A 26,171-nucleotide genomic window follows, 5' to 3' on the forward strand; every position below is an offset into this window, starting at 1 on the left:
TTTATCTTTTACTTATCAAAGTATTTTATTCTAAATAAAAATCAAAGTAAATCATTCTAAACAGAGAAACCACTGGATAATAAGTGACCCATTTCAAATAACATCTACCAGAACAACACAATAAAAGTAAAAGTCGAAGATGAACTAACTGACCCAATTGAAGCTGGCAATAGGATAAGAGGACCCTGAGTCCTCTATTGTTCAACATGATCATCGATGAAATAATAAAAAAGTCAGAACTATAAAAGGATACCAAATGGGAGAAAAGCAACTTAAATTAATCTGTTATGCAGACGATGCAATACTGATCTCTCAAATCGAAGATGATTTACAACGTATGCTGCAAAAATTAATATATACAGGGTGTCCCCGAAAATAGTGCGTTCCTTTAAGGTATGGATAAAATACACAATTTAGAACAAAAAAGTCCTACAACATTTTTTTCTGATTTTAACTATTTAGAATGGGAAATAAGCCACAATATTATTAAAAAAATGATTTTTATTATTAACGTTTTTTTTTTTATTTTTTTCTGAAGTTAACCTTTCCAAGAAAAAAATTACATTGTTCGCCATATAAGTGAATTTTTATTTTCATAAATTCGAATGACATGGCAACGTGGCGTAGAAGAACTTGTTGTCACTTTGGAAATTTAACCTATTCAAACCCCTGTTTATTTACTATTAGGTGTGATTTTGGGGTTGTTGACATGGCACCTATCTGCAAAATAGTTATTTTTTGCTTTAATAATGTGACTAGACGTCAGATGTGGATATCGGTTTGGTTGACATTTTCATTATTTTACCTACCGGATACAACTGACCTACAAACCTACTATTTTTAAGATGAAGTAGTTTTCAATCCTAATAACAAAATTAATAATATTGAAAATATTAAAAACATTACTAAAAGATTTTTAAATTGAAAACTTATTGGTACACTTTCCTGGTGACACCTCCAATGCTTCTACAATTTGCAAGCACATGGATGCTGCAGTGAAGACAAAGGGAAGGAATTCTACACTATGCAATTCACATCCCCCGTCTACAGCTTGGTGAAGTTCCAACGGAAAATTCACCTGGTTACTCTACGGAGTAATACGACTATAAAATAAAAATGTATACCATTTTTATTCAGTTGCAATGCGAAGGCAAAACAATCCTACTTTTCAATTAGAATACGGAGCGCAATCCAGTCCTCTGAATCGCGATTTTCGGCTCTTATTGGAGCCTCATCTCCATATCCTAAATGACCAGCATCGAGAGTTTTTCCCACCCACTGCAACCAAAGTGAAGGTATTAGGTGACTAGCGTCATCTGGCAATTGAAAGATGAAGTAGTTTTCAATCCTAATAGCAAAATTAATAATATTGAAAATATTAAAAACATTACTAAAAATTTTTAAATTGAAAAATTGAAAACTTATTGGTACACTTTCCTGGTGACACCTCCAAGGCTTCTACAATTTGCAAGCACATGGATGCTGCAGTGAAGACAAAGGGAAGGAATTCTACACTATGCAATTCACATCCCCCGTCTACAGCTTGGTAAAGTTCCAACGGAAAATGCACCTGGTTACTCTACGGATTAATACGACTATAAATTAAAAAATAAAAAATCTATACCATTATACTGCGCTCCGTATTCTAATTGAAAAGTAAGATTGTTTTGCCTTCGCATTGCAACTGAATAAAAATGGTATACATTTTTATTTTATAGTCGTATTACTCCCTAGAGTAACCAGGTGCATTTTCCGTTGGAACTTTACCAAGCTGTAAACGGGGGATGTGAATTGCATAGTGTAGAATTCCTTCCCTTTGTATTCACTGCAGCATCCATGTGCTTGCAAATCGTAGAAGCCTTGGAGGTGTCACCAGGAAAGTGTACCAATAAGTTTTCACTTTAAAAATCTTTAAGTAAAGTTTTTAATATTTTCAATATTATTAATTTTGCTATTAGGATTGAAAACTACTTCATCTTTCAATTGCCAGATGACGCTAGTCACCTAATACCATCACTTTGATTGCAGTGGGTGGAAAAAACTCTCGATGCTGGTCATTTAGGATATGGAGAACAGTGCCTACGTTCTCTCCGATGAGGCTCCAATAAGAGCCGAAAATCGCGATTCAGAGGACTGGACTGCGCTCCTACGTTGTTGTCAGACTTCAATTTGCATATCAAAATGTATTTTCTTTTTTTGATCAAACGGCGGAATTTAGAAAAAAATGTCATAAGATTTCTTTGCTCTACATTGTACCTTCTATCTAGACCTTTAAGGAACGCGCTATTTTCGGGGACACCCTGTATATATACACCGTTTTTTTTTAGGCGTCAACGCCCTTCCGGTAGGGATCTATGGAGGAGTGTCACCGAGCCGCAAGCCCTTATCCCTTGCCGTACCGCTCCTCCATAGGCCGATCAGACACCAGCTTATTCCAGACCAAGTCGTAGATTCTTTTTAGAATTTTAGACTACGACGTCAGCCTTTTTATTTTTCTATTCACCGGGCTGGGGCCTGAACCTCGATCGCTTCGACCGCATATCCACTATAGATTTGTCAATCGTGTCTAGTTTCGTTCATTCTGATCATGTGTCCCCACCATTTCAGTTTCTGTTCTTCTGTTTTAACCTTTAGTGGTTTCGTTCAAAGTTCTTGTCTAATTTCTTCGTTTTTTCTTCTGTCTGTTCTTCTTACACCCAGCACTTTCCTCAGTATTTCATTTCACTTGCTTGCAGTCGCTTTGTTTGTTTTCCATCGAGTACCCAGTTTTCTGCCCCGTAGATTAATATTTATAGGTTAGTATAGTACACTGTTTGGTATACGATCATTTTTGTTTTTGTTGTTGTTTTTCTTCGTGTTCAAGAAGTTTTTGTATAGTGCATGATATCTTCTAGTTGCTGAATTTATTCTGTCACCAATCTCGTCTTCTTATGTACCTACCTTTATTATTCAAACTTATTCCTAAATACTTGTATACATACTTCTATCTGTTCGATTCTATTTCCTTCAATGTTAATGTTTAGTTTTGATTTGATTTTTGTTACTACAATCACTTTAGTTTTGTCGGTGTTTACTATTGAGTTGTGTGATTTTAATTCTTCTGTCCACATTGTCATGTTATTTTGAAGGTCTTTTTTCTGTTTTTGCTGTAAGCACTACATCATTTGCAAATACGCATGCGTCTACTTTGACTACTTGCATGTTTCTGTATCCTGCAATTTGCAATATTTTTTTTTTGTTTTTGGCCAGGAAGCTTTTATTACTTCGTCCATCACACTTATAAACAATAAGGGGCTCAATACACCACCCTGTCTAACTCCATCGTTATTTTCAAAGATTTTTTAAGTTCTGTTTCTTGTTCTTACTTGATTATTAGTATTTTCATACAGACTACATAGCACCTTCAACAGTTCTTCATCTACATTCTTGTTCTATTATAGGATCTGCCAGATTTCTGTTCTGTCCACCATATCAAACGCCTTTTTCATATCTAAGAATGCTAAATAGATTTCTTCATTTTTGACTATAGCTTTTTCAATTATTTGTTGCAAAGTAAAATTGTGGTCTTGTAGGTACACTGTGCGCTGGTCTAAATCCCACTTGTGCATCAGCTATAGATTACAGGCCCATGTCCAAAATGGATGGGTCATATGAACCACAAGGTGACGTATATAGGACGATATAACAGCATAAAATAATAAGATTCAGCGCTATTCCGTCACTTGTAAGCAGTCCAACTGAGTTCTGGTGAGAATTCAAAAGTGCAGGTAGAGTGGGTACATTTTGGTCATATATTTTTGTACGGCATTTTTACCATAGATAGATCCATGAAAAATAATAAGGAAGCACGCAGTGCCGTACAAAAATGGCGAGCCACAAAGTTGGTAAATTTTTTTGATTTTCTGACAATTTCCAGGGTAAATTTGGTCATTTGATTCTGTACGGCATCAGTTTCATACTGTTTCAATACAACTTCCAATCCATTATTCCGCAACGCCGTACAAAAATCACGCGACAAGGGGAAAAAATCGAGGGTTGCAATCCCCTCTCTTTCCGTGGTCCGGGGGGTGATTTGAAACAACATAAAATTAATTTATTTTGAAAGTATTTTATGCATAGATAACATTATTTTACATGCCGTACATTTTCGTTGGTCCAAAGGTTTGTAGAAAAAAAAAAGCTCAAGGAAAATTCCACAGAACGAAATGTACGAAAAATCCATATAACGAAATATAAGGTGAAATTTATGACGATATATTTTTATGCGGCATTTAGATAGTTCATTTGTACTTAATGCAATAATTTATAAAAAGTTAACGCCGTACAAATCTGAAAGTTCATATCGATAAAAAAGTAATAAAAATTTAAAAATATTAAATAAATATAATTTACACATATTTATATCGCTTAAGGAGCAACGTTATGTTACGACGTTTAGCATTTGTAGGCATATTATCTACACCTGCTATAATACTGTACTGTGTGCTAAGTAGTCGTTTTCTAGTAGTAATTTTTTAAAAAATAGTAGTTGTTTTATTTATTCACATCATTACAATGAAACAAATCAATTATATACATGTAACAATAATGCTTGAAGTATATATTAAACCAAAAAGTATACAAAACTGTTGATACTGGGATTTACAGTTTCAATTCTTGGATATTATATACCTACACACCCTTTCACTTCAGTTAGACGTCATAATGATTTTATCATATATTATCAATAATAATTGTTCTCTTCAAAAATATGTTAATACCGTACAGTATCAAATGACCATAAAATACTATGTACTTTTAAAATGGTAGCGCCATTATCATCAACCTAAAAGATATGGTATGCATTGAAATATACGGCATCATTTTTTCCTAATTTATTTATCTTAATACTATTTCAAACAAAGGATAAATGTATAAAATTGCTATTTTATTAATCTATGAATTTTTAAGCTGTGGCAATATTTTAAAAAATTTCTGTTTTTGTATTTCTCTATAATTTTTTTTAGAACAGTTACTTTTGAACGGCAATACTATATAACAATTATATTTTACAATATAATGGTAAAGAAAAAGTTGCCGTACAGAGTCAAATGATATTTTTAGCTTTATAAATCAAGTATACCATGAAATTAACATAAGTATTAATATACATTCAAATGAACAATAATTTTTTGACGGCATTATTTTTAATAGTACTTTTGAGTGCTAAATAATGTTTTGGAATCGAAGCCGTACTTTTTCAAATCACCCCCGGACCACGGAAAGAGAGGAGATTGCAACCCTCGATTTTTTCCCCTTGTCGCATGATTTTTGTAAGGCGTTGCGGAATAATGGATTAGAAGTTGTATTAAAACAGTATGAAACTGATGCCGTACAGAATCAAATGACCAAATTTACCCTGGAAATTGTCAGAAAATCAAAAAAATTTACCAACTTTGTGGCTCGCCATTTTTGTACGGCACTGCGTGCTTTCTTATTATTTTTCATGAATCTATCTATGGTAAAAATGCCGTACAAAAATATATGACCAAAATGTACCCACTCTACCTGCACTTTTGAATTCTTACCAGCACTCAGTTGGACTGCTTACAAGTGACGGCATAGTGCTGAATCTTATTATTTTATGCTCTTATATCGTCCTATATACGTCACCTGGTGGTTCATATGACCCATCCATTTTGGACATGGGCCTGTAGTCTATTAGACTTGGTTCTATCATCTCACGTATTTTACTTTCTATTATTATTTCGTATACTTTTAGTCATACGCATAAGAGAGATATTCCTCTATAATTTTCGCAGCCCGTAGTATCTTTTTCTTGTATGGGCAAGATTGTGGCGATGTTCCACTCGGATGGAATATTTTTAGTTTTCCATGCCATATTTAGTATTTCCAGCAATCCTTTCATGCCATTTGCACCTAGTAATTTTAATAATTCTGCATCTAGCTGATCATAGCCTGGTGCTTTACCTACTTTAATTTACTCAGAGCTTCCTCTAGTTCTTCCATTTGTATTCCAGTTTCATTTGATTCGGTTATGTTGTCGACCCCATTTTTATTTTCCTTTATCAATATTTTATTTTCACTATTTAGTAGCCCTGTAAAATATTCTTGCCATCGCTCGATAATTTTTTCTTCGTCTGTTATGATATTTCCCTGTTGATCTTTTATTTGATTAAGATTGACTGTTTTTGGGTTTTTCATGTTTCTTAGTGTTCTGTAAAATAGCTTCTTGTTCCCTTCACTATTTTCCTGCATTTTTCTTCCAAACTCTTCCCAGCTATCCTTTTTTGCCTCTTTGGTCATTTCTTTAAGTTTATTTCTTTGTATTTTGTATATGTCATATGTTTGTTGACTTCTACTTTGTGAATAATTTTTCCACAATCTTTTCTTTTCTTTAACTTCCTTATTGATATTTCCACTCCACCAGCTTTTTTTGTTTCTTGGTATCACTACTTCTACTATATCCATATGTTGCTCTTGCCTCTTTTAATATTGAATCTTCGAATTCTTTCCATTTATGCTCTAAATTCGCCCTTTCTTCCTCACTGTTACATAACAGGATATATAACAGCAAATCTAATATGACGTAAATTGGAGCTGGAGGATCAGATAATAGAACAAGTGATGGAGTTTAAGCATCACACTATCTAGCTACGGAAAGCTCGAAACAGAAGTGGAAGATCAAGCGAATAGAGCAAACAGGCAAAGAAATGAAAGGCAGAATTTACACACCAGTCATCAGACCAATAATCACATATGCGGCAGAAACACGACCTGACACAAACAGCAAAAAAAGATTGCTCGAAACAGCGGAGATGAAAACTCTTCGAAAAATCGAAAGTAAGATACTATGGGACAGAGCTAGAAGTACAGATATAGGACGCAAATGCAAGGTGGTGAACATTTATAACTGGGTCAGAAAGAGAAGAGTAGAATGGAGTGACCACATAAGCCGAATGACAACAACTAGAGTAGTAACGACAGCGAGAGACGGTTCCCCAATAGGAAGATGATCAGTGGGAAGACCACGAAAACGATGGAACGAAACTTCTGGAGCCACAATGAAGAAACCGACAGAGTCATATCTATACAAAAACAAGAAGAAGAAGAAGACATTACAAATAATTGAGAATGGAAGTCATCTTGGCCAACCTAGTATGCACACAGAAAGTTAAAAAACTAATTTAAGAAACGTTAATGAAACAACAAAACGGAAGGAAGTCAAGACCCACGATAAAAGCAACAGAGAGGAATTTCTGATATGAAGGACGGAAAAGCTAAATCTGTAAACGTCTTCTTCTTATTTTTCTTCTTTTTATGTAGACATCTTTCTGCCTGTTTTTTCAGTGTGCCTCCAGTTAGTTGTCTTTTCATCGTTTTCGTATACTTGGATACGGCTTGGTACTGATTTTATTACTGCCCTATATCAGAGAAAGATCTGGGGAGGGAAACTTCAGGAATACCTACTAATAATACATGATAATATAGTGCATAAAATGAGAAATCAAAAAGAAATAGAAAAAAAAGAACGACATACAAAAATCTAAAAGTGAAAACGTATGTAGTTACACTCAAAGGAATACAAGAAACTATTGTATATTTTAGTCGATAAAATCTAAAATCAATATCTAAAAGTAATGTTTAATTTTATTTTTATGTTTATTATATTTTTAGATTCAATTTTGCTGTAACTGGAATCAATTACTTCCTTTCATTAGGCGAAAACGACAATTTCTATAATCCTCTACCCCTATATCACGCCACTGGAGGAATGTTAACTGTTGGACAAACTTTAATTTTCGGAGTAACCATGACACTTAGGCGCAAGTTTTCTGCTTCTCACTTTTGGACGGACTGCAATAAATATAATTGTACTGTAAGTAAACTAAGTATTATTTAAAAACGAATATATGCCGTAAATCATAGAATCATTATCTAGTCGTTATCGTCCACTGCTGAACATAGGCCTCCTCTAAGTTTCGCCATGTCTCCCTGTCTTGAGCTCCCATCATTCAGTTTCAGGCAGTTCTCTTTACAGAGTTACTCCAGCGCGTTAGTGGTCGACCTCTACTTCATTTGTCCACCCGCGGTCACCATTCCAATAATTATCTAGTCACTAGTCCAACTGTCGTTCGGTGTTCTTGCTACATGACCTTCCCATCTCCATTTCTTTTTAAGTAGATGTTCTATGTCTTTAATTTTTATTCTTTGCCTGATGGTAATATTTGGTATTCTGTCTCTCCTTGTGATTGATTCCTAGCATAACTCGTTCCATGGCCCTCTGGGTCACTCTTTGATTTTCTGCTGACCTTTTCGTTGATGTTAGGATCTCTGCTCCGTATATCATCACCGGCAATACGCACTCTTCATACGTTTTTCTCTTCAGACATATATGATCAAAACATTTTTACATATTTGCCGTAGCACACCCCTTTCAGCTCCTCTCTAATATTTCCAACCTCAGGTACTGTGCCGGCAGAAATAATTTCAGTTTGAATATAATAAACACAAAGCGCGCTTACATATTAGTCTAGTCGCAACATAGGGGGTCCCGTGGACACTTTTAGGTAGCCGCGATTTGATGGTGGTATTATAGGTTTTTTGGGTCGCTGAATCCAATGGGAGTGGTCTGGAAGCCCAAATGTGGTGCGTTTAATTGTTATTAACAAATTGTGGTAAAATTAGTTATTTTTCAGGAATTATTAGACTGTAAGTAAATTGATAGTGTTAAGGTCTTCTTTGGTGTATTTTTGGTCACTGAATCGTTAATAACAAAATAATTGTTTACTCGCCGAAAAGCTCGAAATACGCTATCTACAGCAAGTTTGTAGTCATTTTCATAGTATTTTTATACGCTAAATCGATTGCCACTAGTCGTGATAGCTTAAACCACGTTCCGACTTTGTTGTGTGTGTGTGAGAGAGATCCTGGCATCAGACAAAATCTATTTAGTCCTGTCGCCAGGGGGGGTACAACGGCCTCCTTAATTCAGATGGACTTACCCAAGTTTTTTTTATATATTTTGACCCGCAGAATACGAATTTTTTGGGTAACAGTTGATCCGGATGTCGATAAGATTGTTATAGACAAAAAACTTGAGGAATTACATAACAGCGATTTCTCGCAAAACAAAACATCTTTTTGTATTTTTTGGGTCATTTTAAGCAAAAAATATTCCTACAAGTTTTTTCGTAGAATGCATAGTTTTCGAGATAACCGCGGTTAAACTTTCAAAAAATCGAAAAATTGTAAATTTTAAACCCGAATAACTTTTGATTAAAAAATAAAGTAGCAATTCTGCTTACCGCATTTGAAAGTTTAAGTCAAATTATATCGGTTTTGATTATTTGCATTGCTAAAAATTTATTATTTTATTGTTAAACAAAGCTGTAAACTGTAGTAAACACCTAGTATGTGAGTGATGTTTTCTATGATTTCTCATTTAAAATCGAACGAGTAGGTAGAGTAGCTACAAGTGCAAGCGAGGCAATTTCTACGTAGCATGCGGTAAAACGCATGTATTAGGCACGGGAAACCTATGTGTTTATAGATTAGTTTAACAATAAAAAAATTAATTTTTAGCAATGCAAATAATCAAAACCGATATAATTTGACTTAAACTTTCAAATGCGGTAAGCAGAATTGCTACTTTATTTTTTAATCAAAAGTTATTCGGGTTCAAAAATTGCAATTTTTCGATTTTTTGAAAGTTCAACCGCGATTATCTCGAAAACTATGCATTCTACGAAAAAACTTGTAGGAATATTTTTTGCTTAAAATGACCCAAAAAATACAAAAATATGTTTTGTTTTGCGAGAAATCACTGTTATGTAATTCCTCAAGTTCTTTGTCTATAACAATCTTATCGACATCCGGATCAACTGTTACCCAAAAAATTCGTATTCTACGGGTCAAAATATATAAAAAAAACTTGGGTAAGTCCATCTGAATTAAGGAGGCCGTTGTACCCCCCCTGGCGACAGGACTAATTTGCCACAAAACATGTAAATTCTTAATTACATTAAATGATTTCATATTGTCTATTTCTAAACTATACCGCTATTTTTGAATTTCTGATAAAATTAATGATGGAATCTAGTACCGCTTTATCTGGGGAAGAAAGGAGAGCTGTAATATTTAGTGGCAATGGACACTCGTGATGAATTAGTTCTTGATACAGAATTGAAGAAGATTGAGAGTTCAGAGAACATTCTAGAAATATATGATTTAGATCACCAATGGATACATTGTCACAACTACAGACAGGAGAGTTAAGTATTCCAATTTTATATAAGTGAGATGGAAAGCGAGCATGATTCAATTTTAAACGAGTCAATACTGACATTTGTGCTCTATTATAATTAAAGGTGAAATGAGGAATGTCTTTTGGAAGTGTAGGGTGAATTTTGAAATAAGGGTTTGTAGATTTATTTGCAATTCTTTTGTAATCAGTTTCCCATTTCCTTCTGATATTAGGTTGGAGAGCATTATTCAAATCTTTTAAATTAAATACTTTGTCCATATGGTGGCAACTGTGACTACTTTTTGCGGCTATATCCGCAATTTCATTACCTTCGACTCCGCAATGTCCTTTCGTCCAAATAAACGAAACAGTTACATTATTTTGTTTAAGATCCATAATTAATTTTTTAATGTTCAAAATTAAGGCATTTCGGAATTGGTTTATTGGGTGACCGCTAATAGCTTGTAATGCTGATTTTGAGTCTGAAATTATTGCCACATTCGTGCATGTTTGAGTTGCACACCATTTTAGTGCCTTTTCAATAGCAAAGGACTCGGCGGTAAAAATGGAACAATAATTTGAGATTCTGTACTTTTCAATATGATTTATGTTTGAAACAAAAAATGCCGAACCTGTGTTTAGCTCCGTTTTTGACCCATCTGTATATATTTTAGTTAAGTTCGACCCGAGACCATTTACAATGGATTTTATCATGGCTTGGTTTAAGATATTACAATCTGAATACCGAGGGAATATGGTGATAGGTTTGTCAATTATAGAATCGAAACTGTGTGCATACAATGGTATTTTATTAAGTTTAACAATATCATTTTGAAATAAGTTTGTATCAATAAATGCATCTGACAAAGGAGGAGAGTTTTTCTTTTTCCAATAATGATTTGTCAAATTCTCAATTACAAGAAAGTTAATTTTTGCGATCAAATCACTGTTGTAACATCTATATTTTAATAGACTTTTATTTGCTAAAAACTGTCTTCGAAAACTAAGAGGAAGTTCTTGAGACTCTGCCAGAATGGCATGATTTGGTGAAGATGCCATTGCTCCCAAACATATTTTCAGAGCTCTATATTGTATTCGATCAAGGGTAAGTTGGTTCGTATTGGAGGTAGAACCATAGAGAGTACACCCATAATCCAAAATCGAGCGAATATAAGACTTGTAGAACATTAAGGAAATTTGTTGATCCGCGCCCCAGCTCTGTTTGGAGAGGAAGCGCAGAAGATTAATTCCCTTTTCACATCTTTGTTTGACATACTTAATGTGACTGGTCCATAGAAGTTTACTATCTATAATTATACCTAAATATTTATATTCTTTTACGATAGGAATAGTGTATTTACCTATAGAGAAATTATCGACTAACTGATATCTGTGCCTTGTGAAACACATCACAGCTGTCTTTTCTGGTGAAACACTAAAACCCATATCGTCGAACCAGTTTTGTAACCTGTCAAAAGTACGTCTTAAGTCTATCATGCAGCGATCGTAGGTATTATGGGTGACATAAATGCATAAATCGTCCGCGTATTGAATAATTTGTATGCCATCGCTCATCAAATCATGCAAGTCTGCAGTGTATAAGTTAAACAAAAGGGGACTTAAAATAGAGCCTTGCGGAAGCCCGTTGTAAAGTACTCTTGGACCATGTAAAACGTTATGACTATCTCGCAAAAATACTTTTCTATTAGCAAACAAATTTAAAATATTTATAGAGACTCTTTTATTGATGCCAAACGTTACCATTTTTGAATATAATATTTCCAAATCTACCACATCATAAGCCCCTTTAAGGTCCACAAAAAGACACAACATGTAATTATTTTTTGATAGACACAATTGAGCATCTGTAACTAAATGGGAGATTGCATCAATTGTGCCTATACCTCTACGAAATCCATACTGATTTTTTGGTAAAATTGATCTGTTTTCGACAAAATGTTCGAGTCTAAATTTTATAAGCCTTTCGAAAGTTTTTGTAATACACGATAACAATGAAATAGGTCGGTAGGACGAAGGTAAGTCAGGTGGTTTCTTAGGTTTCGCTAGAAGACACACAATTATATTTTTAAGACTATCTGAATACTTTTGTTTCAACCACCAATCATTAAAAATTTCTAAGAGAAGAAGTTTACCACTTTCAGGCAATTTATTTATTATCGTATAAGTAAACCCGTCAAGTCCAGGTGCAGTATTTTTTGATTTTTTTAAGGCTAATTCTAATTCCGAAAAGCTAAAATTTTTTGAGAAGGTGTCTGAGTCTTGATGGAAGTGAAATTGATTAATGTTGTCGTTAAAAATTGGACCTGCAGCAGATGAAGGAGCCAATGTATCAAGAACTTTTTGAATAAGGCTTTCGTCTAATTGTGGTTTTCTTTTTTGATGGTGTTTATTGCAAATAGATCTTACAGTGTTCCATATCTCAGTCAGAGGAGTGTTTTTATTTAATTTATTCAAAAACATTTTCCAACTGTTTTTTTGTTTAAGTTTGAACGTACGTTTGACATTAGCAGAAATGTCTTGATATTGTAGATAATTGATAAAATTACCTTGTTTTTTAAACTCGCTGAGAGCTTCTTTTCGTTTTTTAACAATCGCAGAACATTCCTCATCCCACCAATAAGGTCTTGGTACAGAAGGTGTGAAAGATTTCTTAATAGGCATAGATTTCGATGCCGCGACCGTGATTGCATTGAGGAAAAATTCGATTTTGTCTACCGAAGTTGAATTCCTATCTAAATTATTGAGCTTACTAATTTCTAATTCAAAAATATTTCCAAAAACAGACCAGTCAGCACGAGAGTCATTCCATTTTGTTGATGGGTTGATGACAAAGGAGGAGGGATTGATTTGAATTTCTATATTGATTGGGTAGTGATCTGAACCTAATGAATCTGAATCTACTGACCAAGCTATACGGTCGGCTAAAAGGGGAGATGTTAGAGTTAAGTCAACGGCTGAATGATTACTAGTTGGGGATATTCTTGTTGGTGTTCCGTCATTTAATGTAATTATTTCACAATAATCCATGGCCTCCACTAATATTCTACCATTTCTGTCGTCTGCAATTGGCCCCCACATACCGTGGTGAGCATTAAAATCTCCCAGAAAAATAGTTTTTGCAATATTAAACTGAAGGAATAGGTTGATCCAGTCATTTATTTCTATTCTAACATCTGATGATCTATAGATTGATACTAATGAGAGATTAATTTTGTTCAAAAAAACTGCGCATGCTTCTATACTGTCATCGAAATTATTATTAATTTCGGATTCTTGGTAATCTATTCCCTGTCTGATGAAAATACCTACGCCACCGTAACCATCTTCACGACATTTATTGATAAAGTTATATCCGTTAAGTCTAAAATGATGACCGGATGTGAGCCATATTTCTGATAGAACTATTATATCTGTATGGTAGTTGTTAATATGATGCATAAGACTGCCTTTGTTACTATAAATGGATCTACAATTCCATTGTAATATAGTTAGTTTTTCTGTAATATTTTTAGTAGCCATTTTCACTATCTGTGAGAATGGATTCTAAATTATCTTCATTATTATCGAATATTGTAATGATATTGTCCCTGATTTTATTTAATTCAAATTTTCCTTGATTATTAATTATATTTGTAATTAATGAATATATCTGTGAGATAAGTTTATCTCGACAAAACATGAAATTATTCTGTTGTGGAGCGGGTGTATATGGAGGAAGAGAAATTTGTCTTTTTTGATGGGAATTTTCTAAATCTGAATTACTAGTGCTTGGAATCTGAGAAGAAGTGTCAGTTCTTCGCCTTTTAATTGTTTTTGATTCTAATGCGGTTGAATTTGATTTTGGTTTATTTAAAGGAGCATAATAAATTGTTTTGTTTGCTGGTGCTAAATCGGGAAAATTTTCAAGATTATTTAATATATCAAACCTATTGTTGGTATTAATTTTGGCATAAGCTGGATTGTTAATCGATAATTCGGCATCCTTAAAACTTTTATTTTCGAAAGCCATTACTTTTTTTATGTCGTGTTGTTTTTTGTACATTGGGCAATCTCTTGAAATTGAAGGATGATCAGAAGATTTACAGTGAACGCACATTTGCAACTCGGAATTACATTCAGCGGAAGAATGCTCATTTGCACATCGAGAACAACGAGATTTGCCTTTACATTGAACGATATTGTGTCCGTAACGTAAACATTTTCCACATTGGACAACTGGATGGATGTATGGTTCTACAGGGAAATTAACCATATTTATATTAATAAAGGACGGAATTTTATTACCTTTAAAATTTATTACTACCAATTGTCTATTGACAAATTCTTCTTGTTTGGTTTCAGGGTTTATAATTTTTCGTTTCATTCTTCGCACTTCCGCCACTGGAACTATAGAATTAATTGCTTTTTTCAAGTATTCTTCAGTAAAAAAGGTATCAACGCCACGTATTATGCCTCGTTTATGCGTGAAAAATTTTGGAATATAAGCAATCAACTTATTTTTTGTTAGTATATCGTGATTAATTAATAAATTAGCGATTTTGTATGTTCTAAAAATTACCTTAACACGTTTTAAACCTACAGAATGAATATCAATAACATCATTTCTAAATTCAATTACTTGTTGTAAATAAAAGCCAATTCTGATAGGAAAAAGACGACCAAGATTCTTATCGGTATGTTCCAAAAATACCTGATACGGACCTGCATCCGTTGGTTGATATTTATTATCAAAGTCATATTTTTCGAAACCTGAGGATACTGTATCCATTGAAGAAACATTAATTTTATTATCATTATTAATTATTTGAATATTAGTATTTAAATTAACCGAGGGCGGACCAGGACCGCCCCCGTTACCTGACATTTTCTGTACAGCAAATCTGTCTTCAAAACTCTAGTTTTCCGCAAAGTACCACAAAACAGAAACTATTGATAAAACTCTGCACGTGGAAACAAGGCCGGAATGTACCAAAAAACTGCCAAAATTAATAATTCTTTGGGACGAACTCCAAAAAACGAACACGACTTTGACAGTTATTTTGACGGAAAAAAGTCCGACTTTGTTATTAATAAATTATTGCAAAAATAACTGTTTATATTACGTTCACCCACGGTTTTTGCTATAAATTTTAAATCTCCACTTGGATTGTCATAATCAAAACATATATATGTCAAAAATGATTTATTTCGAATGTCACTTGTAAATATTTAAATTGTAAAAATTATGGTGAAAATGGATAAAACACCTTCAAAATATCATGAAAGTTCTTATAGAAAACGAAGTTCCGCCAGAAGAATCCCGTCGGAAGTTTTTGCAATCCTTTGTATTAGAAATTTTTGTAGGTCCGATAAACAAAATTTAACGTTAACTAAATTAGTGAGAAGAGGAGCTCAAATTTAAAGACAGATGAGAGAACAAGAATGAACAAGATTATATTCGATTCCTTTTTGTAAACTTTAAGATAAATTCATGTTGTTTTATAATCTAAATTTAACCCTCACGCACAAGTTGTAGTCCATGTGACTAACAACTTCAGTGAGAGACTGGGTTTATTTATTATGTACTAGGTTGCTACAAATAAACTCTATTATTATTATATTATTATTATTATATTATTATTGACATGAAATTTGGCATACACGTAGCTAACATGTCAAACAAAACAAGTGATGTTGTGCCGATGTCTGCTTTTACCCTGGGGGTGAGTTTTACCCCTTTTCGTGAGTGAAAAAAGAAACCTTTAAAATAAGTCCGGAAGTGGATAAACTGATTCTTCTGTAGCAGAATTTAAATATTTATTAAGTAAAATCGATATTGATTGCTCAAAATTTGTATCGGTAGATGCAATGTTCAAGTCCTTCTGGGATGAACTAACATAATATGCATTTAATACAGCGTTCCCGTTAAAACGTGTTTAACCAAATAACGAAAAACGTAAACATAACGAAGTAAAGTTTTCAGTTGAGTTAGAAAATGAAATATCGGAACTTAAACATGATAACTGGATTAGAAAAAACTCTAATATTATCAGCAACGAAAATTATACACAAAAAAAACAAATGATTAACCACAAAATTAAACTTGAAAAACAGAAGCATTTCTCAAATTTAATCAATAACTCCAGTAATAAAACGAAAACAATGTGGCAACTAGTAAACACAAAACTAAATAGAACGAAGAGACTTGACCTTCCAAAAAAAAAGGAATACAATAATAGGCAATTAGAGTGTCCTAAAGAAATATCTAATGTTTTTGTTGATTATCTAATTGAGTCCGTAGAATCAATAGTTCCAAAAAATGGTCAATGGAACAAAGATAACCTATACATTGACAAGACAAGACGTACACCTAATGAATCACTTTATTTTCACCCACAATCATTGAATACGATGTTTTGGAGGTAATCAATTCTTTTAACAACAAAAAGTCCACAGGATTTGATGACATGGCAGTTTCACCCCTTAAGGAATGTTCATCACAATTAGCTCCTTTTATAACCGAATTAATTAATTATTCAGTGAGTACCGGAAAATTCCCTGATATTTTAAGAACTTCTAAAGTAGTTCCAGTTTATAAGAAAGGTTTAAGAAACTTATTATTAAATTACAGAGGCATATCTATTTTAAGCGTTATCGCAAAAACTTATGAAAATTAGTAGTGTATAATATAATTACGTCATTTCTAAATAAAACAAGAATCCTTAGTAGTAAACAACACGGATTTCGACAAGGACGATCATGTGAAACAGCTACAGTAGATTTAATTCAAGTTATTCATGAAAAAATAGATCAAAATTTGTACACTTTTGGAATATTCTTTGATCTCTCGAGGGCCTTCGACTGTCTTGATCCAGTATGTCTAAAAGAAAAACTTATAGCTATAGGCATTCGCGAACCGGTCAACTCATGGATATATTCGTATACAACGAATAGACCACTTTTTGTGTCTGTTAATAATATTTCATCGGAAATCTACTATAGTAATTTAGGAATACCCCAGGGTGGAATATTAGGTCCACTACTCTTTTTACTTTATGTAAATGATATGCCAGAATATATCTAAGAAAAACACATATTCATGTATGCAGATGATACCATCATACTTGTCTCAGCGGAATCCTTCGAGTTAGCACATTCTAAGTTCAAAAATGTAATCTTGTCATTTAAGAACTGGTGCTACCGAAATAATTTGGTGATAAATATAGATAAGACAGTATGTATTCAGTTTTCTTATGGTGAAAGAAAAATAAGTACTTCTCCGTTCGAAATTACAGACAACTTGATTATTAAATTAGTTGATAGGTAGTACTAAGTTTCTTGGCACGATTGTGGACAATACTTTAAATTTTCGTGAACACGTAAACAATACCTGTTTAAAATTGAATCGAGCATATTTCGCGATATTGTCGTTAAAGGACGAAGTTACTGTAAATGCGTTGGTTACACTATACTATTCCCAAGTGTATTCCATAATCAGTCAAAACATTATTGTTTGGGGATAGGCATCGGAAAGTTTGAGAGTATTTGTCCTACAAAAACGAATAACTCGAACAATATTTTGTTTGCGCTTTAGAGACAGTTGTCGACAATGTTTTAAAAATAATAATATTCTTACGCTTGTTTCAGTATACTTATATCTATAAGTTGTTGTCACGCACGTTCACTAAGTTAAATGATCTTAAAACAGCAAATGACTTACACGCATATAACACAAGAAACTCCGGGATAATATATCTTCCATGTCATATTTATACTAATTTTAGAAAATCTCCTGAATATGCAGGCTCCCTACTTTTTAATACACTACCATCTAGTTTAAAAAATTTTAATTCACAAGAATTTTCCAAAAAAACTTCAAACAATTCTTAATAAGCCATGCCTTTTATTCAGTACGTGAATTTACAGAATGCTTAGCTCTAATTATTTAGAAGATGTCCAATGTCTGGGGCGAATTTTAATTTTTGTATTGACATGATTTATAGAATAATTGTTGGCAACTTATTATGTATTTGTCTTGTACTATATATTATTTTTGTTTGCAATTGTAGTGTTGTAATACTTATTGTATTTTTTGACATGCCCTATGCATAAGTGTATGTAACCAAGGGTTAATAAAATTATCTATCTATCGATCTATCTATCTGATTAATTCTAAGCAACTTTTGTTCTATACAATTTTTTCACTAAGTAAATACTTCTCGAGTTATTTGGTTTTTTTTTGTTGAAAAATGAACATATTCACTCGCAAATAACTCGAAAAGTATTCACTTAGTGAAAAAACTGTATAGAACAAAAGTTGCTTAGAATTAATCAGTTTATCCAATTCCGGACTTATTTTAAAGGTTTCTTTTTCCCCTCCGGAAAGGGGTGAAACACCCACAGGGTAAAAGCACACATCCACATCGGCACAATATCACTTGTTTTGTTTGACATGTTAGCTACGTGCATGTCAAATTTCATGTCATTCCAAGTCGTTTTTTAATATTTAGAGCAAAAACCGTGAGTAAACGTACTATAAACCGTTATTTTTGCAATAATTTATTAATAACAAAGTAGGAACGTGGTTTAAGCTATATAACGACTAGTGACAATCGATTTAGCGTATAAAAATACTATGAAAAAGACTACAAACTTGCTGTAGATAACGCATTTCGAGCTTTTCGGCGAGTAAACAATTATTTTGTTATTAACAAAATAAGAACACATTTTGGGTAATCGCGACTAGTCGCATTCGATTCAGCGACCAAAAATACACCAGAGAGGACTTTAACACTATCAATTTATTTACAGGGCTTCTGATAATTCCTGAAAAATACCTAATTTTACCATAATTTGTTAATAACAATTAAACGCACCACATTTGGGCTTCCAGACCACTTCCATTGGATTCAGCGACCCAAAAAACCTACAATACCACCATCAAATCGCGGCGACCTAAAAGTGTCCACGGGACATGTTGCGACTAGACTACATCTCTATGGCACTAATTTATAGTCATTTTTGGAGGCGCGTTCGCGTTACCGGAGCTGAAACGGTTACCACACGCAGCCCAACCCAAACCTATTCTTTGCTGTATCTCGTGAATTTTTTTATTCTCTCCAATTTGTATCTCGTGTCTTAACCAAATCACAGAATATGGTAAGGTTATGTGCTTTCTTCTATGCAAGCTATGGTGTACTCCACGAATGCACGACAGTTTTGGATTACCGCGACAATAAACAACAATATAATTTGCAATTTACTTTCATTCTTCATAATATTTTGCACAGTAAAATATTCGTTTTCGCGATAATCCAAGAGGGTCGTATATTTGTGGAATAGGGTATACTATATTATTTATGGTGACTATTTTTCAGGTTGCAAACTACATAGGTGAAACGTGCAGATATATATTAGCAGCACATAAAGGAAAACCAACCATAGCACATGGAGTAAAAAAAATGTTTGGTAATGGACTCAAAAAAGATGTTTGGAAAGACTTCGTAGAAACTTTCAACATACCTGAACTTTTTGAATTTTATGGATCGACAGAAGGAAACACCAATTTAAGTAAGTAACTGATATATGTTATACAGGGTGTTTCATTAATAATTAAAATATTTTAACTGTAGATTATTGGGCTCAAAAAATTAAGGTTTGACCCAAATCACCCATTTCGAAAATGCTTCCTAAGGGAGCTAGAGCTCTTTGAAGATGGCGTATTGTAATTAGTTTTTAATGCCTTCAAAACGCTTCTATTTAGAAAAACGAAAACTGGTACGCCTATTTTTCTTTCAGACATAAATCTATTCCATTAATTGAGAATGTGTAGTACCGTTTTTTTGGCGTCCGTCTTGGGTAGGACAACGGTTATTTTATCGCATTATTTTTTGTGTCTTTAATTTTTAAGCATTTTTGACACTGGATTATTAAATTGTGAGGTATTTACTCTGGGCTAATTAGCAAAATTCATGGAAAAGTTATTTACCAGCAATTTTATTGCTGGAATCGAATTATAAGATCCTATATATTAATAATATAGGTATGCAAAGTCCGCATATAGTGTGCTACTTTTTTATAAACAAAATGGCGCCGACAAATCGTATTTTTTTCAATTATTGCTCTATAACTCCGAAGATTTTAACTTTACAACAAAAACACCTTAATAAAAATTCACCGCAATTAAATTCTGCATAGAGATATGTTTTTCACGATTTGCTCCGACGAAAATTTTCCTCGGAAAATGTGGGTTTTCCTAACAAAAACTCTAATTTTCAAATAAAGTTTTAGGTAAGTAATTATTAATCAATAATTAAATAACTTAGTGACATAAAAGCTTTCTTGGTATAGATTTTAATTCCAGAAGCCGGTGAAAATTAAACGAATATTTTAGCAACAATTCAATTGTTAATTAACAAATTACGATCGCAATAATAACCAAAATAATCATGATACATTGATCAAACTTATAAAGATTATAAAGATGAGATGTTTATTTAATATTTTATCGACAAAATATAAATTTTTCTTTTTTATGCATAATCTTTAAATTTTGAAAAAAATAGTTATAATACGCTGGTCTAATTAGTAAAGTACAAAGAAAGGTTATTTACCAGCAATTTTATTGCTGGAATCGAATTATAAGATCCTATAATATTATTAATATAGGCATGCAAAGTCCGCATTTAGTGTGCTACTTTTTTTATAAACAAAATGGCGCCGACAAATCGTATTTTTTTCAATTATTGCTCTATAACTCCGAAGATTTTAACTTAACAAAAAAGACTCAAATAAAAATTCACCCCAATTTAATTCTGCATAGAGACATGTTTTTCCCGATTTGCTCCGACGAAAATTTTCCTCGGAAAATGTGGGTTTTCCCAACAAAATATCGAATTTTCAAATAAATTTTTTGGGCCAGTAATTATTTATCAATAATTATATAGCTTGGTGAAATAAAATCTTTCTTGTTATAGATTATAAATTCAGAAGCCGGTGAAAATGAAACGAATATTTTAGCAACAATTCAATTGTAAATTAACAATTTACAGTCGCAATAACAACCAAAATAATCCTGAGACATTGATCAAGCTTATAAAGAATATAAAGGTGTGATGCCTATTTAATATTTTGTCGACAAAATATAAATTTTTCATTTTTTTGCATAATCTTTAAATGTTTAAAAAAATTGTTATAAACAAATTAATATTTCTCAGAAATTGTTTATTATATTCTAATTTTAAAAAATACTTAAAATGCGTATTTCATAGGTCTTGAAAATGAATGCTTTAAAAAATTTTTCCAACCATTTGCAAAAAAGTTATGAAACAGCAAAATAAATATACGAATTCTCCGTTGATTATAATTTGTTTTAATTGTTTTAAAGCTTAAAAGTGAGTATATGGTAAAATCTAATTACTCACAAAGAATGTCAAAAATTAGTGCAATGGTTATATTTTAATCAAAGATTAAAAATACTTTTTTTTGTAATTTTTAGCGCGAAAGTAGGCTTGATACAGAGCCGGAGATAAAATGTTCACTCGAAGCGACTGACACGCTTAAACTCGCGCGAGTTGTGTTTGTGGGCGGGTAGCTACGGTACTGTATTATTCTACTTTCGCGCGTGTAAATTACAAAAAAATATATTTATAATCTTTAATTAAAATATAACCATTAAACTGATAATCGATATTTTTTTATAAATAATTAGCTTGTACTTTAAACTCACTTCTACGCTTTGAAAGAATTAAAAAAATATATAAATACCGTAGTAATCGTATGTTTATTTTGCTGTTTTATAACTTTTTTGCAAATGGTTGCAAAAAAGTTTTAAGGCATTCATTTTCAAGATATTTGAAATGCGCATTTTAGCTATTTCTTAAAATTATAATATAATAAAAACTTTCTGAGAAACGTTCATTTGTTTATAACTATTTTTTAAACATTTAAAGATTATGAAAAAAAATAAAAAATTTATATTTTGTCGACAAAATGTTAAATACGCATCTCATCTTTATAAGATTTCAAAGTTTGATCAGTGTATCATAATTATTTTGGTTATTATTGCGACTGTAAATTATTAATTAACAATTGAATTGTTGCTAAAATATTCGTTTAATTTTCACCAGCTTCTGAAACTATAATCTAAACCAAGAAGGCTTTTAAGTCACCAAATTATTTAATTATTGGTAAATAATTACTTATCTAAAACTTTATTTGAAAGTTAAAGATTTTCTTGGGAAAACCCGCATTTTCTGAGGAAAATTTTCGTCGGAGCAGATCAGGAAAAAAACGTCTCTATGCAGAATTGAATCACGGTGAATTTTTATTTGGGTGTTTTTGTTGTAAAATTAAAATCTTCGGAGTTATAGAGCAATAATTGAAAAAAACACGATTTTCGGGCGCCATTTTGTTTATAAAAAAAGTAGCACACTATCTGAGGACTTTGCATACCTATATTATTAATATATAAAATCATAAGATTCGATTCCAGCAATACAATTGCTGGTAAATAACTTTTTCCCAAAAATGGCCTATTCTCCGATAATCAGCCCAGACTAATTATAGTACTAAAAGTTACTCTTTCTTTAAGTCGTTAACATACACAGGTTTTTATTTAAATCTTTTTAAAAAAAAATTTTCACATTCAAAAAACGAAAAATGTTCAGATCGTTTTTTCTAGAAAACGATATATATTCTACGGACTTAAGCAAGAGTACCTTTTAGTATTAGAACACCTCACAATAATCCAGTGTCAAAAATGCTTAAAATTTAAAGACAAATCAAATTAGAATACTAATAGTAATATAAGTCGCCTAACCAACAAACTTGGCTTTAAAATAACTTTTATTAGACTCGACAAGTCTTAATAGTGTCTGTCTGCACGGAAGGACAACAGAAAGGGAAGGCGAAGGAAAAATGTGTCAAGAAATGGCCATAAACAAAAGACAAGAAATAAATGTAATTATAATATGAAACTTATAAAGAAACTTATCAAACCTGTTGGGATTTTGGCATGTCGGGATTTTGGCCTGTCGGGATTCTGGCGTGTCGGGATTTTGGCCGTCGGGATTGTGGCTGTCGGGATTGTGGTTGTCGGGATTTTGGCTATCGGGATTTTGGGGTAGACCCGTATGCCAAATTTCATGTCAATACAAGCGGTCCTTTAAAACTCACATCAAAAACCGTGAGTATTACCATTATTTGTATACTAAAATATCAAAATGAAACAAATAGAATAAAATCATAATAAAATAAATTAAAATGCCTGACTTCTGACCTTTTCTCGCACATGGAACCGGAAGCACAGTATATAGAGGTTCCACACTAAAACAACTCCTCTGTCGGCGCTTTGATCTCAAGAAGTAATACCGGCAGTACGCAATTGGTAATTCACCAGTGGTGGATGCGGGTTTTTTCTATTAAAATCCGTACGTTTCTATGCGACTAGCAATGCGAGAGTGGGGCAAAAGCGACTAAGAACATTGCGCGGTCGCCATGCGCGACTACAGATTTTACATCCAATTTTTCGGAGAGTGGTTCTACTGTCCCTCTTTATACTGTGCCGGAAGTAACTGGATGATGTAGGTACTAATAAAATTTCGTGTGAATGTATACCTTCTTCTTCTTTAGGTGCCGTGTCCGTATTCAGAAGTTGGTCGTCATAATGTTTACAAGTCCCTAAAACCTTTCTGTATCGGCTGCTGCGCGAAATACTGTGGTTTTACACATGTTTTTATTTAAAATTTTCCAATTTACAATTTTATTTACAATTTTTTCTACTGCGGTTCTACACCATTGTCTAATATTACGCAACCATGAAAGTTTCTTTCGACAAATCCTTCTCTTTCCCTCCACTTTTCCTTGTATTATAAGACGAAGTAGATGGTATTTAGGTTATCTAATTATATGGCCAAAGTATTCTGTTTTTCTCCTCTCTTTCTCCTATTTATACCTAATCCTGGTTAATTGCTCAACTTTTATTTTAAAATTAATTTTTGTTTTTTTTTCAAATTTTTTGCAATTTTTGACCCCGGGTTTTGGCGCCCCTAAATGATGGCACCCATGTGCATTGCACACTTTGCACATATTGTAGCGGGGGCCCTGCCAGCAGTTCTGAAATAATAAATAAGTTCTAAGTAACAATTTTACTGTTTTAGTTAACTTGGATAACACCATTGGCTCAGTTGGTTTTCTGCCATTCTATTTGGGACCAATATTTTCAATTTGCCTAATTAAATGTGACGATGAAACCAAAGAACCACTTAGAGATGCAAACGGACTATGTATTAGATGTAAAGACAACGAGCCAGGTATACTCATAGGAAAAATATACAAGAAAATTAGTACACACAATTTTGATGGTTATGTGGACCAAAAAGAGACGAACAAGAAGATTTTACAAGATGTTTTTCAGAAGGGAGATTCCTATTTTAATTCTGGGGATATGATGGTACAAGATGAGTTTGGATATCTCTATTTTAGAGACAGAACCGGAGATACGTACAGGTAAATAATGTAATTATAAATCAATAATATTATTATGAAACAGTCTCGTAACCATTTTTCGCAGAATTTATTTAAATTTCCTCTTCTGACACGAATATGCTCATTTTAATTTTTTAAAAGTCGTCTAACGCTAACACTAATATGTAAGCACTACGAGCCTGGTAGGCCGATGGCTTACGTTAATTCTTCTCATATCTTCTCTAACTCCATTACTCCATCGTGACCTCGGTCTTCCTCTTCGCATTTTCCTGCCAATGCACTAGATAGTACTATTCTGGGAATTCTAGATGGAATCATCCTCTGCACATGGCCCAACCATTTAAGTCTTTGCGCCTTAATTACTGCTAGTATGCTAGGATCTTGATAGAGCTCAGTTAGTTCCTTATTTGTTCTTCTTATCCATTGTCCATTTAAGTTTTTCCCATCGAAGATTTTGCGCAGTGTTTTCCTCTCCCAAACTAAAAACAACTCTTGGTGTTTTTTTGTTGTGACCTATGTTTCAGAAGCATACGTTACTATCGGTCTTATTACGATCTTGTAAGTTCTTAGTTTTGCTCTTCGTGATATATTTTTACTTCTTAACAACACATTAAGAGCAACTATAGCGCGGTTGCCCGACATAATTCTCTTTTGTATTTCTTCTTCACAGTTAGGATCTCTTGTGAACACAGTTCCTAAGTACTCAAATCTTTCAACTTCTTCTAATTTATATCGTGTTCCCTTCGCTGTTGTCATTGTTATGTATTGCCCCCGAACGAATTGCTTATTTGCCCATTCCATATACTTTGTTGTTGCTTCATTTATATACAATCCTTTGGTTGCTGCCCTCTCCTCAAGTTTCGTGACTGTTTCTATAAGTTCTATTTTGCTCCTAGCCAAGATTACCAAATCGTCTGCGAATGCCAGGCACTGATATTTTTTTGGTAGATTAGACCTGTTCTATTAATGTTTGCTTCCTGTATAACCTTTTCTAGTAATATGCTAAACATTATAGACGATAATGGATCACCCTGCCGCACTCCTTGTTTGACCTCAAAGCTTTCTGTTATAGTATTGTTTATCTTGACTTTATTCATTGTTCTTTGGAGAGTTAATTTTATAATTCTAATAAGCTTTGGAGAAACGTCTATGTCTTGCAATGCTGTGAATAATTCGCTTCTTTTCACTCGATCGAAAGCCTGTTTAAAGTTAATGAAAAGAACCATGGTGTCTTTATTATATTCGTAAATTTCAGCCTTCATTTATCCTAGTGTGAAGACCTGATCCACAGTACTTCTGCCTTTTCTGAACCCACATTGATATTATCCTATGCTTTTATCAACGTTCGTTGTTAATCTGTTTTTAATATGCATAGCCAATATTTTATACGTTATGTTTAGCAGCGCTATGCCTCGATGATTCTGACAATCAGCCATAT

The 26,171-nt window shown here is 33.0% G+C and overlaps 1 protein-coding gene across 1 annotated transcript in view; it reads left to right on the forward strand.

Annotated features, from left to right (window-relative positions):
- Nucleotides 1–26,171, forward strand: part of LOC114332567 (long-chain fatty acid transport protein 4) — a gene marked incomplete in the record, with an annotated part of 350,190 nt that overhangs the window by 148,404 nt on the left and 175,615 nt on the right. The window contains 3 exon segments of the mRNA XM_050654162.1: nt 7,678–7,879; nt 19,624–19,816; nt 24,406–24,754. Coding sequence (XP_050510119.1) covers nt 7,678–7,879; nt 19,624–19,816; nt 24,406–24,754 — 744 coding nt within the window.

Source organism: Diabrotica virgifera, chromosome 6 (assembly GCF_917563875.1).
Source record: "Diabrotica virgifera virgifera chromosome 6, PGI_DIABVI_V3a".
NCBI lineage: Eukaryota > Metazoa > Arthropoda > Insecta > Coleoptera > Chrysomelidae > Diabrotica > Diabrotica virgifera.